The sequence below is a fragment of the Oxyura jamaicensis genome (assembly GCF_011077185.1).
Source record: "Oxyura jamaicensis isolate SHBP4307 breed ruddy duck chromosome 6 unlocalized genomic scaffold, BPBGC_Ojam_1.0 oxy6_random_OJ106634, whole genome shotgun sequence".
Taxonomy (NCBI): domain Eukaryota; kingdom Metazoa; phylum Chordata; class Aves; order Anseriformes; family Anatidae; genus Oxyura; species Oxyura jamaicensis.
Genome location: NW_023304025.1, coordinates 76 through 12,699, shown reverse-complemented (window position 1 = coordinate 12,699; position 12,624 = coordinate 76). Strand labels below are relative to the sequence as shown.

Genomic DNA, 12,624 nt, shown 5'->3' with positions numbered 1-12,624 from the left:
AGCTGCAGCCCCACAGCTCCCTTCCAAATCCCTTTTTATTGGGGGGGGAGGGATGGATGAGGTTGCTGGGTTTTAGGAAGATGAACAGTGCTTTCCTCTCTTTTTTTTTCCTGTCATATTTGTATATGCAACTTGACAAGAGAGCCTGGCAGCCTGCCTCTTCAGAACAGCCAACAGGCCCCGTGCTGCAGCAGTTTGCAGATAAATAATGTATTACAGCCCGTCAAATACAGCTTTGAGCAACTACTGCTTTAAAGGGTCGTACATGGTGGATCTGAACATTACCCTACTAAACACTGTCCAGATCCTTTTGACCCCCGATTGGACACACAGCCCCGCCTTCAAAGCAGGTCACCTTTTGCACGCACCCTTAACACTGGCAGAATTCGTATCAGCAGCATTTCTGTTCCAGATGTTAGCTTAACCAGCATAAATAAGCTCCAAAATCATCCCTCGATGCTCCTGTCTCCAGCCAAAAGCCCTTGTGGATTTTTTCCATGGGAAATCAGAAGTGGCACACAGGCATTTCCTTTATAGGTGCTCGTATGGAGATTTCAGGGAATTTAGGGATTGTTTTTTCAGCTGAAGCCTTCCTCGGAACTGAGGGACGCCGCGCTGTCCGTGCAGCTCAGCAGTTAGTGTCCTCTCGCAGGGTAAGCCAGCGCATTATATTGCAGTCCCACCCCGCAAACCCCGCGCCTTTCTCCCTTCTGTCGCCCCAGGGCTGCTCGTGGAAGTAATGCTGAGCTCCTGTGCCCACTGCAGCTGGGAGTTTAAAAACCCTGCGGTATTTATCGAACACCAAGCGGGCTCCTGATGCTTGCAGTTCCAGAGGATGGGGTTTCAGCGCTGGGGGTTTAGGTAGAAATTTCCCACGTGTGATTTTAATGCTGTTGCTTCCGACGAATGTAGAGAGGAGGAGAATCAGCCAAAATGAGCAACCTGCCCTGAGGTGTCTGGCACCAAAGTCTGGCCTTTTTCGGGAGGAGCGGTGTCCTTGGGGTAAGCTAAAAAGACACCAGTAACCACCTGAAGCTCTCTTTCTGTGCCTTTTGAGAGGACCCCAGGTGGCTCGTCAGCCATCAGAGCCGCCTCATTACGCGGCAGCGAGCACTGGAGAGGAAACCGATGGCCCTGCTTCGGAAGTTTTCTCTTGATTTGTGTAATGAAGACGCTTCTCACGGTGCCGCCTCTGATCTGGCTCAGGCTGGGTGCTTCTCAGAGGCTGGCGTTTGATTTCCCGCAGGAGCAGGTAGATCGGGCTAGTCAAAATAAGTAGTGAGGGCTGGAAGCAGAGGGATTATGGCTCCGTCGTTTTATGGTGGATCCTTGTATTGCCCTTCTGTGAGAAGCCCGGCAATTAAGGGGATGTGGGAGCAGAGAAAGCAGTCTCTTTTTATTTGCCTTCTGCTCGCCTCATTTCAAACCTTTTCTCCACGTGCCGAAGCAGAAGCTGGTGGGCATAGCTATTCAGACAGAAAGCTGAGTTAAGAGCTCGTAGCCGGAGATCTGCAACAAGTTTCTCTGAGAGAAACACGGGCATGTTTTCTCCTGCGTGAGGAGGAGGGGCGTTGAACACACTTCAGATTTAGCTCAGTCATTTTAATGATTGCAGAGGGTGCCCTAAGGTGCGGCAGTGATGGACCGGGCTCGGGGAAGCTGCTTCGGGCTGGCGCTGGGAGCTCCTGGGGCTCAGGGCTGTGCCCCTTTCCCCTGCCTTCCCACCCTTCTGGGAGCACGCTGGGTTTCCCCACGCATCACGCCAGCGTTAATGAATGTCTCAGAGCACCGAAACGTTTCATCACGAGTTGCAGCCGTGCGGGCGTGCGCATGCAGAATCCGCTGCTGGCACCAAGTGGCAGCGGCTGGAGCTGTCTGGGGACGCTCGGCTCACCCCAGAGCCGTGTTTGGTGTGGTCGTGACAGAGTATCCCACCCGCCAGAGCGAATAAATCCCTCCTCAGCCTCAATTTATAGCTCAAAATGCGTTGTTAGTCGTGGGCACGCGTGCCCTTGGGCAGAGCAGGAGCTTCCTCCCGGTGTCCCAGTGCTCGGAGCTGCCCCTGCGCTGGCTTTGGCCTTGCTTTTCCTGTCTTTAGACGGGTGGAAGGGAAAAAGGCCACCGGAGAACTTGTTTGCTGGTAATAGATCTCGGCATGCCCTGCCCTGCATCGCGTCCTCGGGGGTTTTCTCTTCCTCCGAGCGATGGGAGAAGGAACCTGCACGGTAATGTCACAGGCACGAAGGCAAAGGGACGTGGTTGCTTGGGGAAAGGGAAGCTTGTCCTGCTTTGCCAAGTGCCTGTGGGGTTTTGATGCTGTTCACGGGCCATACGTGGCGTATTGAAAAGAAAACCACTCTGGACTTTGTACCCTCCTTCATTTTCAAGTTGGAGACAGCAGGCGAGCAGTGTTCAGCAGTCCGGGAAAGGCAGGAGAAAACAAACGGAGCACATCTGCTTCCAGGCAGGTGGCTGGGGAACGGGCTGTTCCAGGGGAGGATTTGGTTTTAGACGCGAAAATAAGGCTGTTCTCGCATATCATTTGAAGCCAAAACACTTCCTTTTTGCTTCTCCCCAGAATTTTTCTTTAAATGATCTCCTCTGCTCAGCCCTCCCGTAATCGATTGCGGCACCTCCAACGCCAGCTGGTGGCAAGCTTCGAACTTCCTTTACCCAGTGCTTGGTGACTATTTCTCAGCTCAGCAGTGACGCTGTTCGAGCTCGGAGCCTGGCCGTTGTCCGGCGGTGCAGATCAGCTCTTTGCCATCCCCTTCCCCGGCTGTCCGATGCAATGAGCACCGCTGCGTTCCGGCCGACGCGCGAGCGCGGTGCCTGCCTGCCAGGTATCGACTTCAGGCATCCGCGAGTGCTTCGCTTAACTGCTGGAGGCATTCATTTAAAGTAAGATAAACGCAGCGTGATGAACGTTTATTCCCTGGTTTTCAGGCTTTTTCATTTAACGTGGATCAGTTCCGCGTGGTACTTGGACTCGTTAACGCACGCCAAGCTAGGAGCAGTTTCGGGGCCCGTAGGGCAGGGGAACGAGTTGGATTGTGAAGCAGGGCTCAGGGTTATCGCGTGCTTTAAAGAGATTTCAGTAAGTTATTGTTTTACATCTTAAAGAACAGAACCAAGATAAATCTAAAGCAATCTCCCAGCTGTGTGATAATCAATCAATAAATAAATGAAGCTCTTTCATCTCCTGCAGTGGGTCTGCAGTGAGGGAGGCTCTTCCTGTAGGGTGGGTGCTGATGGCAACTCAGACGCCAAAAGGCAGAGGGGAACACTGAATCCCATCGATCTTTTTAAATAAATGTTGAGAAAGACCAAAAATAGCGCGAGCCCTGGCGTGCTAGTTGTGTTCCACATCTTCACGCTGCTGCCCAGAGCTGGTGGGGTCTTTGTACTTGAATATTTACTTATTTTTAACAGATGCTGGGCAAAAAGGTCGGACTTGCCTCCAGGAGGGCTTTCCCTGTGTGCCACAGCTCATGTCTTCGGCAGCTGATGCGACAGCACCTGTCAGGTTTGGTTTTGCTGCAGTACAAGAGGATCCCAGTGCCAGCAGTGGAGCAGTGGCCAAACGCAGAGCGTGCACGCTTGGCTGGCCTCCGCCCAGCCTCTCCTCGTGCGAGAGGTGGTGGAAGTGCACCCAGCAGCACCTGCTGTGCTAAAACCTGGGGTATTTGAAGGCTGGTAGAAAGGCGCTGGTTCGTGTCTTTTAGGAGAAGTTAGTGCTGGTTTTGAAACAGCGCAGCGTGTTTTTACGTCTCTTGGTTGTTGTAAGATTTCTTCACGAGCCTCGTAAGCGTGGCAGAGACAGCTGCCTGTTCTTTGTAAGGAGGAACACACGGTTTTCCTCCAGATGAGCTTTTTCCTCTCCCCAGCACGCGAAAAGGGCAGAGGCCCACGTTCTGTGGTCTGAGTAAACGCCAAAGCCTGCGTCAGACAGCAGGCTAAAGAGCCATCTTTTTCCCAAATCCTGCTTGGGCCACTCCAACTAAAGTCCCTATGGTCAGGCAGATCCTCCTGGCTGGAAAGAGCTCTCGTGCATCTCCCTAAATCCTGGCTCCTTGGGCCGGGATGCGCAAACCTGTGCACGTGAGACCCGCGTGTAGTCAGCAGTCTCCGCAGCTCTGCCTACACCGGGGATGAAAGCACCGCGGGCAGAGCTGCTGCCTCTCATCGCCGTGCTCCCCACCTTGATCTCAGCTGGGTGCCGTGCTGCCGTTTGTGTTAGCGGCGTAATTAAGTGCGGTCGAGGCAGAAACGGCCAACGTATCCAGCGACGTCATGTCAAAGCAGCAGCGCTCTCGAGCTAAATGGGCTTCTCTGGAGGAGCCGAAAGCCTAATTGTGTTGTTAAGTGTCATCCTCAGGCAGGGGTGTTTATTCCAATGTCCGAGCTGGAAGCTCGCGTGAAGACCACCTGAGTATTTTCGTCTTGTTTTCCACTCCTTTGGGAGAGCTGTGAACACCGGCTTAGTTTCGGGTTCGTACAATCATCCTGCTTTTTCAAGTCCAGCTCTGAATACTGTCCCCAGTAAGGCAAAACTAGGAGGAGAAGATGCAAAAACTTGTCAAGAAGTTGCCCATGGAAAGAAGATGTTGATTTAGTGATGGAAACGGTCCCGGTGGAAGCAAATACTCAGATGTATTAGGATTTCTTCTATAAGAAGGCTTTGCTGTGATGCTCGCTTTTATTACCGAGCCCTTTTAACACAAGTTTCCTTTTTTTTTTTCCCCTTCCAGTTCGAGAGGCACGACCCGGTGGACGGGCGGATCACGGAGCGGCAGTTCGGCAGCATGCTGCTGGCGTACAGCGGGGTGCAGTCGAAGAAGCTCACCGTCATGCTGAAGCAGCTCAAGAAGCAATTCCAAGACGGAGAGGTGAGTGGTGTTAGCAGCAAACCTGAGAAGCTTTTTTCTGGGGGGTGGACAGCCACCCCGCGCCATGCCGAGAGATGAGCTGGAGGTCAGGCTCAGTGGGTAAGCTTGGAGGAGAAATGTCACCGGTAGTGTCAAACTGCGTGGGGTTAATTGATGCTTCGTGGCAGAGGGAACCCCTGAAGATCTGGGGTTTGCCATGAACAGGGCTGAGCGCAGGAAATCACTGCTCTAAGCCGCAGGTTGATGTGCAAGGATCTCTCCCTCTGCAGCAAGCAATCCGTCTTGGAGAGGAAAGCCCCCGCGCCTTTTGAAGCAGTGTGGGGAGACGTGCTGACTTTGCAGGCGATAAATCTGATGCAGGAGGTGGGAGTGTGCTGCTTGGTGTCCTGATGAGGGATTGGGCTTGTCCCTGTTGAAATGGATGCGGTAATTTTAACGCTTATGTTTGCTAAATGGCAGTCTGGGTCTGGAGCCAGAACAAACGCTGAAGACGTGTACCTAGTTACTGGCTCGACCTTGGTTTAATTAGATGCTGCGACTGGGCAGTTTATTATTTAGTTTATGAACGTAGGTGAAAAATGATTTGAATTGCTCATGATTTAGAGAGGAATAAGGCTGCAGATTCTGTACCGGTTAATTTAGTGAGAGACCTTGGGATAAAATCTGCTGAGGAGAACTTGGGCTCGCTGAAGCAGCAGGGCGCATACGCTAAAAGGTCTCTGACAGCCCCTGAGGGCAGCTCCTTGTCACCCTTTGGTTGCAGGGACTTTTCCTGATGGCAGTGCTCCAACACGTGGCCAGGTGAAAACCTCCTCTGGTTTATGTGGGGCTCGTGTGTGCGCGCGGAGGCTTCTCCCTCTACCCAGCTGTAGGAGTTTTGAGTGAACGTGGAAGCCGTAAATCAAGATCCTCTGCCACGAGCGAGTTTTCTCATCTCCAAAATTAATATTCATCAAAGCCAATCTTAATAACCAAAGCCTCTGACATTACACTGGTCAGAAACGTTGAGGTTCTGGCCTCCGTGAGCTCCAGGAAAGCTCACGCAGTGTTGGACCCAGATGGTGCTGCTGAGAGCTGCGGTGGCCTCCGTTCCTTCGGGGCTGCATGTACAGCATCAAACGAGTTTTGATCTCTCCCTGCACAGCGCAGAAGCTCAGCACATTTGGACGTCCCCGGAGTGCTGATGTCAGGCAGAACTTGGTCAGCAGGATCGGTATTTTGGAAGTGTCTCATTTGTCCTAACACCCCAGGGAGGCCTGAGCTCGGGTGCCTTCGTGGCGCATTGTTTCACGGCAAATAACGCAGGTGAGGCCAAAAAGCATCCGGTGGAAAAATGGAAGGAGTTGCCTGTCGACACTGGGAAATCTCACTTCCAAGCTCTTTGTCACTGGCTTAAATAAGACCATTGGTGTTTCCACGGCTGCAGTTTTGAGTCTGTTTACTCGATTTTTGAGCAAGACACTGCGGACTTTTTCTCTGATACCCCTGTTCCCCCTGAGTTTTAGCAGGAATTAGTTGACTTCTCAGGGAAAAACGCTTTGCGGCTTGGCAGCTGTAACGTCTGCTCTCTTACATTCACGGACTGTCAAGTCTTTGCTGTGGCTTTGTATACGTATCGAACAGTAGCTGGGTGTACGGAAAATCAGTCCGAGGACGTTATTTTGGGAAGGATTCTTCCAGCAGGTGTTCCCTTCCTTCCACGTCTCAGTCAGACACCTGGCATCTGGGGCAGAGGAAGAGCTTTTGTTTCCACCTCATTCCCCAGGCAGCCGGGTCGTGTTTCTATCTGTAGGTAACAGCCAGCTGCAGGGCAAGGCGGCTTGTTTCTCTACTCCTATACCTTTTTAAAGAGAGAAATGGTGAAATGGAAAATGGGAGTTGATGCTTTCAAGAAGTGGGACTGTTAGACAACACACAATTCCTTGGAGCGGGGGAAATGGAGCACCAAATGAAACGGCCCCTCTCTTAACGCGATGTGCAGTGGTGTAGGGAGATGCAAAGCATGCAAGAAGTGGTTTTTAAAGCAGGGATGGGATGGAAACGGTCCTGAGGAACCAGGCAGGGAGCCCTTGGGCAGGTTAATGCTTATGGGGCTTGCAGTGGAGACGTGTGACTTATGAAGAGCCCAAGCAGCTCCGACAGACGCATCGACAGGGAACAGATGAATTCCCCTCCCCGGCTGCTGACTGATGGTGATCATCACGGCTGGCAACTTGTCAGCGCGGTTCTGCACCCGTCCCCTTCCCTGATTTTTGGTAACTGGGAAGGAGCAGATGCTGCTGCCAGCCTCAGTGATCAAATTCACCAATAACACACGGAATTTCGTAATACCAGCTGGATTTTTGCTGTGGAGATTCAGGATGTGTGTCCCCATGAAAGCCTAGATGCTTTCAGGATGCCTCTGTGTGTCACTTCTGGTGTTTAGCTGGTGACGAGGACCAGGAATTTACATATGTAAGGGTGTAAGCCTCCGCGTTGCTGGCTGAAACAACAGGAACCACCGCAGTGCTGGCACTAAACCAGGGGCCACTTTGCACGAGCAGCAGTGCTGCTTGGCCTCGATATTTGCCATTGCCCGGTGAAAAATCCAGGAAAATGCTGAGCTGGGGCCCTTCGCTTGCGGCGGTGGTCGGGGTGCCTTGTGGCCACTGCTGCAAGCAGCAGATGTCAAACGGTCGGGTAAGTCGGCGCGTAATTTCTTCTAACTGGCCTGAACGTGGCCACAAGGATCCTGCTTCCCTCGGCGTTCCCAAAGTTGTAACACTCTGCTCAGCCCCACGGCCAGCAGGGAGGTGTTTGGGGGGGGTATCCGAATTGCCAAGATCTTTCGTCCTGCATATCCCTTGTACAGAGCAGAATCTTTGCACTGTCTCGTGCAAACGCCTGTGGTGTATCGTCCTATCGGAAGACAAATACTACTGAATTCTGCCCTACAGCTGTTAGCACACCGCTTGGAAAGCGGGATTTCAGCGCTGCTGAAGGCAGTTCCCTGTACATGAGTGGGGATTCTGTCCTGTACGTTATCCGTGAGCAATTTGCATCCCTTTTGGTCCGGACCCATGAATCCAGCCCACAAAGCCTGCCTGTTGTAGAGCACTCGGTGTGCTCTACGTGTGTTGGCCGTGCTCTGCCACGTGCTCGGTTTTGCTGAGGGCAGGGACGAGCTGAAATACTCCTGGGTCGGTTGCAAATTGTAGTTCTTCTGCTTACAATTCCAGAGGCTGTAGGGGGAGATCACAAAAAACATGAGTTATATTTCAAAAAAAAGGATGGGTTGCTTCTCCCCTGACTGGAAGCCGTTGGGAACGGCCGGAGCAGGGCTACAAGGGATGGTACAAATTTACATTTGGCAGCCCCAGCTGAAGTGTGCGCTCTGCCATCCGCACCACGGAGCCCCGCTGTGCTCTGCAGTCAGGATTTTCAGTATCTCAGTACATCCATCTCCCGCTGGGTGGAACAGGAGGAGGCTGAGCCCGAATTCCCCTTGACGAGCTGATGGATCACTCCCGAGAGGAGGGCTGGGTGGTTATTCCTGCCGCGAGGGAGCGGTTTGGATGCTGCAGCTCCTGGTGGTGCTGCTGTCGGCTGCTGCATTTCGCAGCCCAAGCGCAGTACAAGTAAAACAGAGCAAACAGATCCAGCCCTGCAGCGTCCTGCCACCAGCTGCAAAGCTCACTCGGGCATGTCTGCCTACACGAACCTGCTTGTAGCAGTGTCTGGACCCCAGCTGCAAGCTCGTGTGGTTGAGTCCCTTTGTCATTTGTTACCTGAGCAGTGTCACAGTCTCCTTTTCCCATCACTAAGTCCCTCTTTTCTCCGTCCTAGGGGCTGACGTTTGAGGAGGTGGAGAGCTTCTTCACGTTTCTGAAGAACATAAACGATGTGGACACGGCGTTGAGCTTTTACCACATGGCTGGAGCCTCTCTTGATAAAGGTAGGCAGGCAGCACGGCTCTCAGCTTGTATTTGGGTTTAGGGAGGGGTCGAACAAGCCCGGTCCGATGGATTAAAAATGTCCTGAGAGAACAGTTCCTCTGTGATGAGAGGTTTAACTTCTGCAGTGCACGGTTAAAGAGGGATTTCAGGTTTTATACTTCCCTCGTTTTACATATAGAGTGAAAAATGATGAAATATACAGTCTGAACAGGTCACAGAACCACAGAGTCACCTGGGTTGGAAGAGACCTCCAAGATCACCTAGCCCAACCTCTGACCTAACACTACCACGTCCTCCACTAAACCAGATCCCTAAGCTCTACATCTAAACGTCTTCTCAAGACCTCCAGGGATGGTGACTCAGCCACTTCCCTGGGCAGCCCATCCCAATGCCTAACAACCCTTTCGGTAAAGAAGTTCTTCCTAATATCCAACCTAAACCTCCCCTGGCACAACTTTAGCCCATTCCCCCCAGAAAGCAGCACTCCCACAACCCCTGAGAATCAGCAAGAGCTCTTTATTGCCGGGACATCTTGCAGGCCACTTCTATGGGTAAGGTTAGGTGCCCAAAATGCAGGCCCTGGCAAGCTGCAGCCTCCTCTACCTGGTTCCACACGTTCCACATGACGTTTTCCAGCTCAGGCTCTAGCCCCTCATCGGTGTACCACAGAATCATGAAGGTTGGAAAAGACCTTCAATATCACCTGGTCCAACCATCACCCTGCTGCCATTGTCACCCACTGAACCACGTCCCTACACACCTCCTCAGCAGCGCCGTTCGGGTCAGGCGTGTGCAGAGGCAGAGCAACCTGTGGGTACACCACTAGCTCTGGTGCCGGGGCCCAGGCGTTCAGGGGTTCTTCTTCATCCCAGTCTCTCAAGCAGCGGCTTTTCTTCTTCTACAATGCACTTGAAAAAGTTGTTGGAAAAGACAAGCAGGCCTGTAGGAAGTTTTCTTGCAAGGGGCTTTGTTTAGAGCTAAGAGCCAAATGCTGCATTTCTGCTCCGAAACGCGAGCAGCGGCACCCGAATTTCCTCCCCGGCTCTGCCCTCGGGAGCCCGTTAGGTTCCTCGTCCGAGAGTTGAAGTCTCCAGAGCGGCTCTGTTCAGATACCCCGTCGTCCAGAAGTCAGAGCTGATGTATGCGGGCAGCTGCAAAATTAAACGTGTCAGAAGCAAGTATTTGCCCAGCTGTTGCTGCTGTGGGGGTCTTAAGGCCTGGATAGGTTCTGGCACAGGAAGCCAGATGGGTCACATCTCCTCCTGCGTCTGTCCGCAGCCCTCCTGAGCTGTGACTTCTCGGGGAGTCGTCTGCGCCCTTCCCTTTAGATCTTAAGGCTTAAAGTTAAAGGAACCCGATGGGTTTTTCCTTTCATTTAGAAGTAAAAACGAGCGAGAGATGCTGCACGTGAGATACGGATGTGCTGCTGCTATGCAGCGTGCCGCGAGGAGGTAACGGCCTAGCAAACCCGGTGTTCTCAGCACCCACAGTAATTCAGCAACCGCCCGGTCACGGAATGTGTTCCTGGAGTATTTAGGTCTACACGCAGCTGGTAAATCAGTGCGATTGCTGCTTAATTACGTGCGATTAATGAACTTCTGCTGCAGCCTCAGCCGCCGCTCTAGGAGTCCTGTGGCTGGAGGAGGAAAGCCTGGGGAGGTTTCGCGCTGCTCTCTTCTTTCTGGAGCCCAGCAGCTCTGGAAAGCCTCAGGGCAAGGTCTGCTTGATGCCGACACCGTGTAAAGCAGCGGGGAGAAAGCCCAGCTGGGAAAAAGCCTCGAGCCCTGCTCCTGAGCTCTCCGTGAGGCGTTGCTCACGGTGTGCTTCTGGGCACCGGAGGGAAAACCAGAGCTGCTGTACCCTACACGTGTGTAAAACACCCGCTGGCTCCTTGAAGGAGCTCGTGTGAGGCTGTAACACCTGAGACTGTAAAAGAAAGATGTCCTCTGAGGTGTAAAACTCACGCTTAATGGCATCAAACCCTGGAGGCTTCCCCGCCTACGGATCGATGCAGCCAGCACAAAATCCCAATGGGGAAAAGGTTCTCCAAATGGGGAAAATGCTGCGTAACCCCGCCATCGACCTCGAACCCAAAGCGCGTGGGTGCTTGCCGACAGCCCCCCCGCACCCCAGTTTGCTGCGGCAGGGAGGGGAAGGCTCCGAGGAGCCTGGTGCTGGGCGGGATGGGGACACAGCTGGGGGCTTTGGGTCGTGCTCACCGCCTGCCCTTGCTCTCTTGCAGTGACCATGCAGCAAGTGGCCAGGACGGTGGCCAAGGTGGAGCTCTCCGACCACGTGTGCGACGTGGTGTTCGCGCTCTTCGACTGCGACGGTGAGTGAGCCAGCCTTCCCGTGGCACTCATGGCCCCGAGAGTTGAGGAGGGGAGATACAGGGAAAGGGCATCAGCCGCGGAAGCTGCCCGGTGCTGGTGGCTGTCCGAGTTACGAGGACAGAGAAGTGCCCGCCTCGAGCCCTGCCCCGTGGCTGCTGTCCCCTTGGCTTCAGCCCCACCTGCTGCCTTGTGCCTTTGCTGCATCTCTTTTAGTTGATTCCGTGGCGTTTTCTGACCAGCTAAATATTTCTGGTCAGCTAAATATTCTGATAGCAAAGCTTTGGGGGGGGGGAGGAACTGCTTGTGGCTGCCTGACAAATCCCCCATCAGGAAGGCGCTGGGGGGAAAAGCAGGCGCAGAGCTCAGGGCTTGCTGTCGCTGCTTAGAGGCACACATCAAAAGCCCGTAGAGCCGGTGGGAGCTCTGCTCACCTCCTGCTATTCCAGGGGAGTTTCCCTGCCCTGATTGGATGCAATGCAGGGGAAAAAAAAATGAAATGGAGAAAGTCATCCATTAAATATAACCTCCCTTTGATCCGGGAAGCTGCTGGCGCTGGGGGGTTGTTTCCTGGGGGCTGCTGCCCCTCGGACTTCTTCCGTGCCCTGTTCCTTGCAAGTGCGTGCCCTGGGCATCGGCTCTGTGGTGGGTTTTCTGTCCCCAAGAGCCAGGGCCCCGCTGTGGGGCCCCGTTCCTGCGGGGCTGGGGTCTCAACACCGTGCTGAGCCGCCGTGCGCGGCCAGCTGTTGCGGGACCCCGAGGTGAGGGGGATGCCAGGCCCTGCGGGTGGTGTCAGGCTGGGCTGCTGCCCTCGGCCGCACACAGCGCTGGGCTGGGGCTGGGCTGCCGCCCTCCGAGGGGTGTCGTGGTGGGCTTGCGGGCCCCTGTAACGTGTTCTTCTGTCCCTTCGCCCCCAGGGAACGGCGAGCTGAGCAACAAGGAGTTCGTGGCCATCATGAAGCAGCGCCTGATGCGCGGCCTGGAGAAGCCCAAGGACATGGGCTTCACCCGCCTCATGCGCGCCATGTGGAAGTGCGCCCAGGAGACCGCCTGGGACTTCACCCTGCCCCGGCCCTAGCGGCGCCGTTGTCTCCTTTGTCCCCTTAATTCCCTTAATGAGCTGGGATTTCATTAACGTGCTGGAGCTGCGTGCTTTTTTGGGGGGCGCCGTTGGGGGGGGGAGGGGTGTTACGGTAGTGCGCGCGTACTCGGGGCAATACGGGAGGGGGCGTGGCCTAGCGCGAGGGGCGCGGTTTCGGTACGGGGGGCGTGGCCTCGTCGCGAGGGGCGTGGCCTGTCCGTGACGCCATCAGGCGGCGCCGCCCGCCGGGCCCGGGCGCCATGGAGGGGAACCGGGAGGAGGCGGAGCGCTGCGTCGGCATCGCGCTGGCGGCCGCCAAGGCCGGGCAGCCCGAGCGGGCCCGGCGCTTCCTGCTGAAGGCGCAGCGCCTCTACCCCTCGGCCCGCGTC

The 12,624-nt window shown here is 54.5% G+C and overlaps 1 protein-coding gene across 1 annotated transcript; it reads left to right on the top strand.

Annotated features, from left to right (window-relative positions):
* The first annotated feature begins 4,746 nt into the window (after nucleotides 1–4,746).
* LOC118157529 (calcium uptake protein 1, mitochondrial-like) lies at nucleotides 4,747–12,312 on the top strand. Its single transcript, XM_035311913.1, has 4 exons — nucleotides 4,747–4,889; nucleotides 8,715–8,823; nucleotides 11,067–11,156; nucleotides 12,072–12,312. The coding sequence occupies exons 1-4, from the start codon at nucleotides 4,806–4,808 to the stop codon at nucleotides 12,230–12,232; spliced, it is 444 nt and encodes a 147-aa protein (XP_035167804.1). The 5' UTR covers nucleotides 4,747–4,805; the 3' UTR covers nucleotides 12,233–12,312.
* Nucleotides 12,313–12,624: the final 312 nt, after the last annotated feature.

What these genes read in the sequence shown, in the direction of transcription:
- LOC118157529 (XM_035311913.1), top strand. Translation starts at nt 4,806, where the DNA reads ATGCTGCTGGCGTACAGCGGGGTGCAGTCGAAGAAGCTCACCGTCATG. An exon ending in AGCAATTCCAAGACGGAGAG is followed by an intron (nt 4,890 to 8,714) that starts GTGAGTGGTGTT and finishes TCTCCGTCCTAG; the next exon opens with GGGCTGACGTTTGAGGAGGT. An exon ending in CGCGCTCTTCGACTGCGACG is followed by an intron (nt 11,157 to 12,071) that starts GTGAGTGAGCCA and finishes CTTCGCCCCCAG; the next exon opens with GGAACGGCGAGCTGAGCAAC.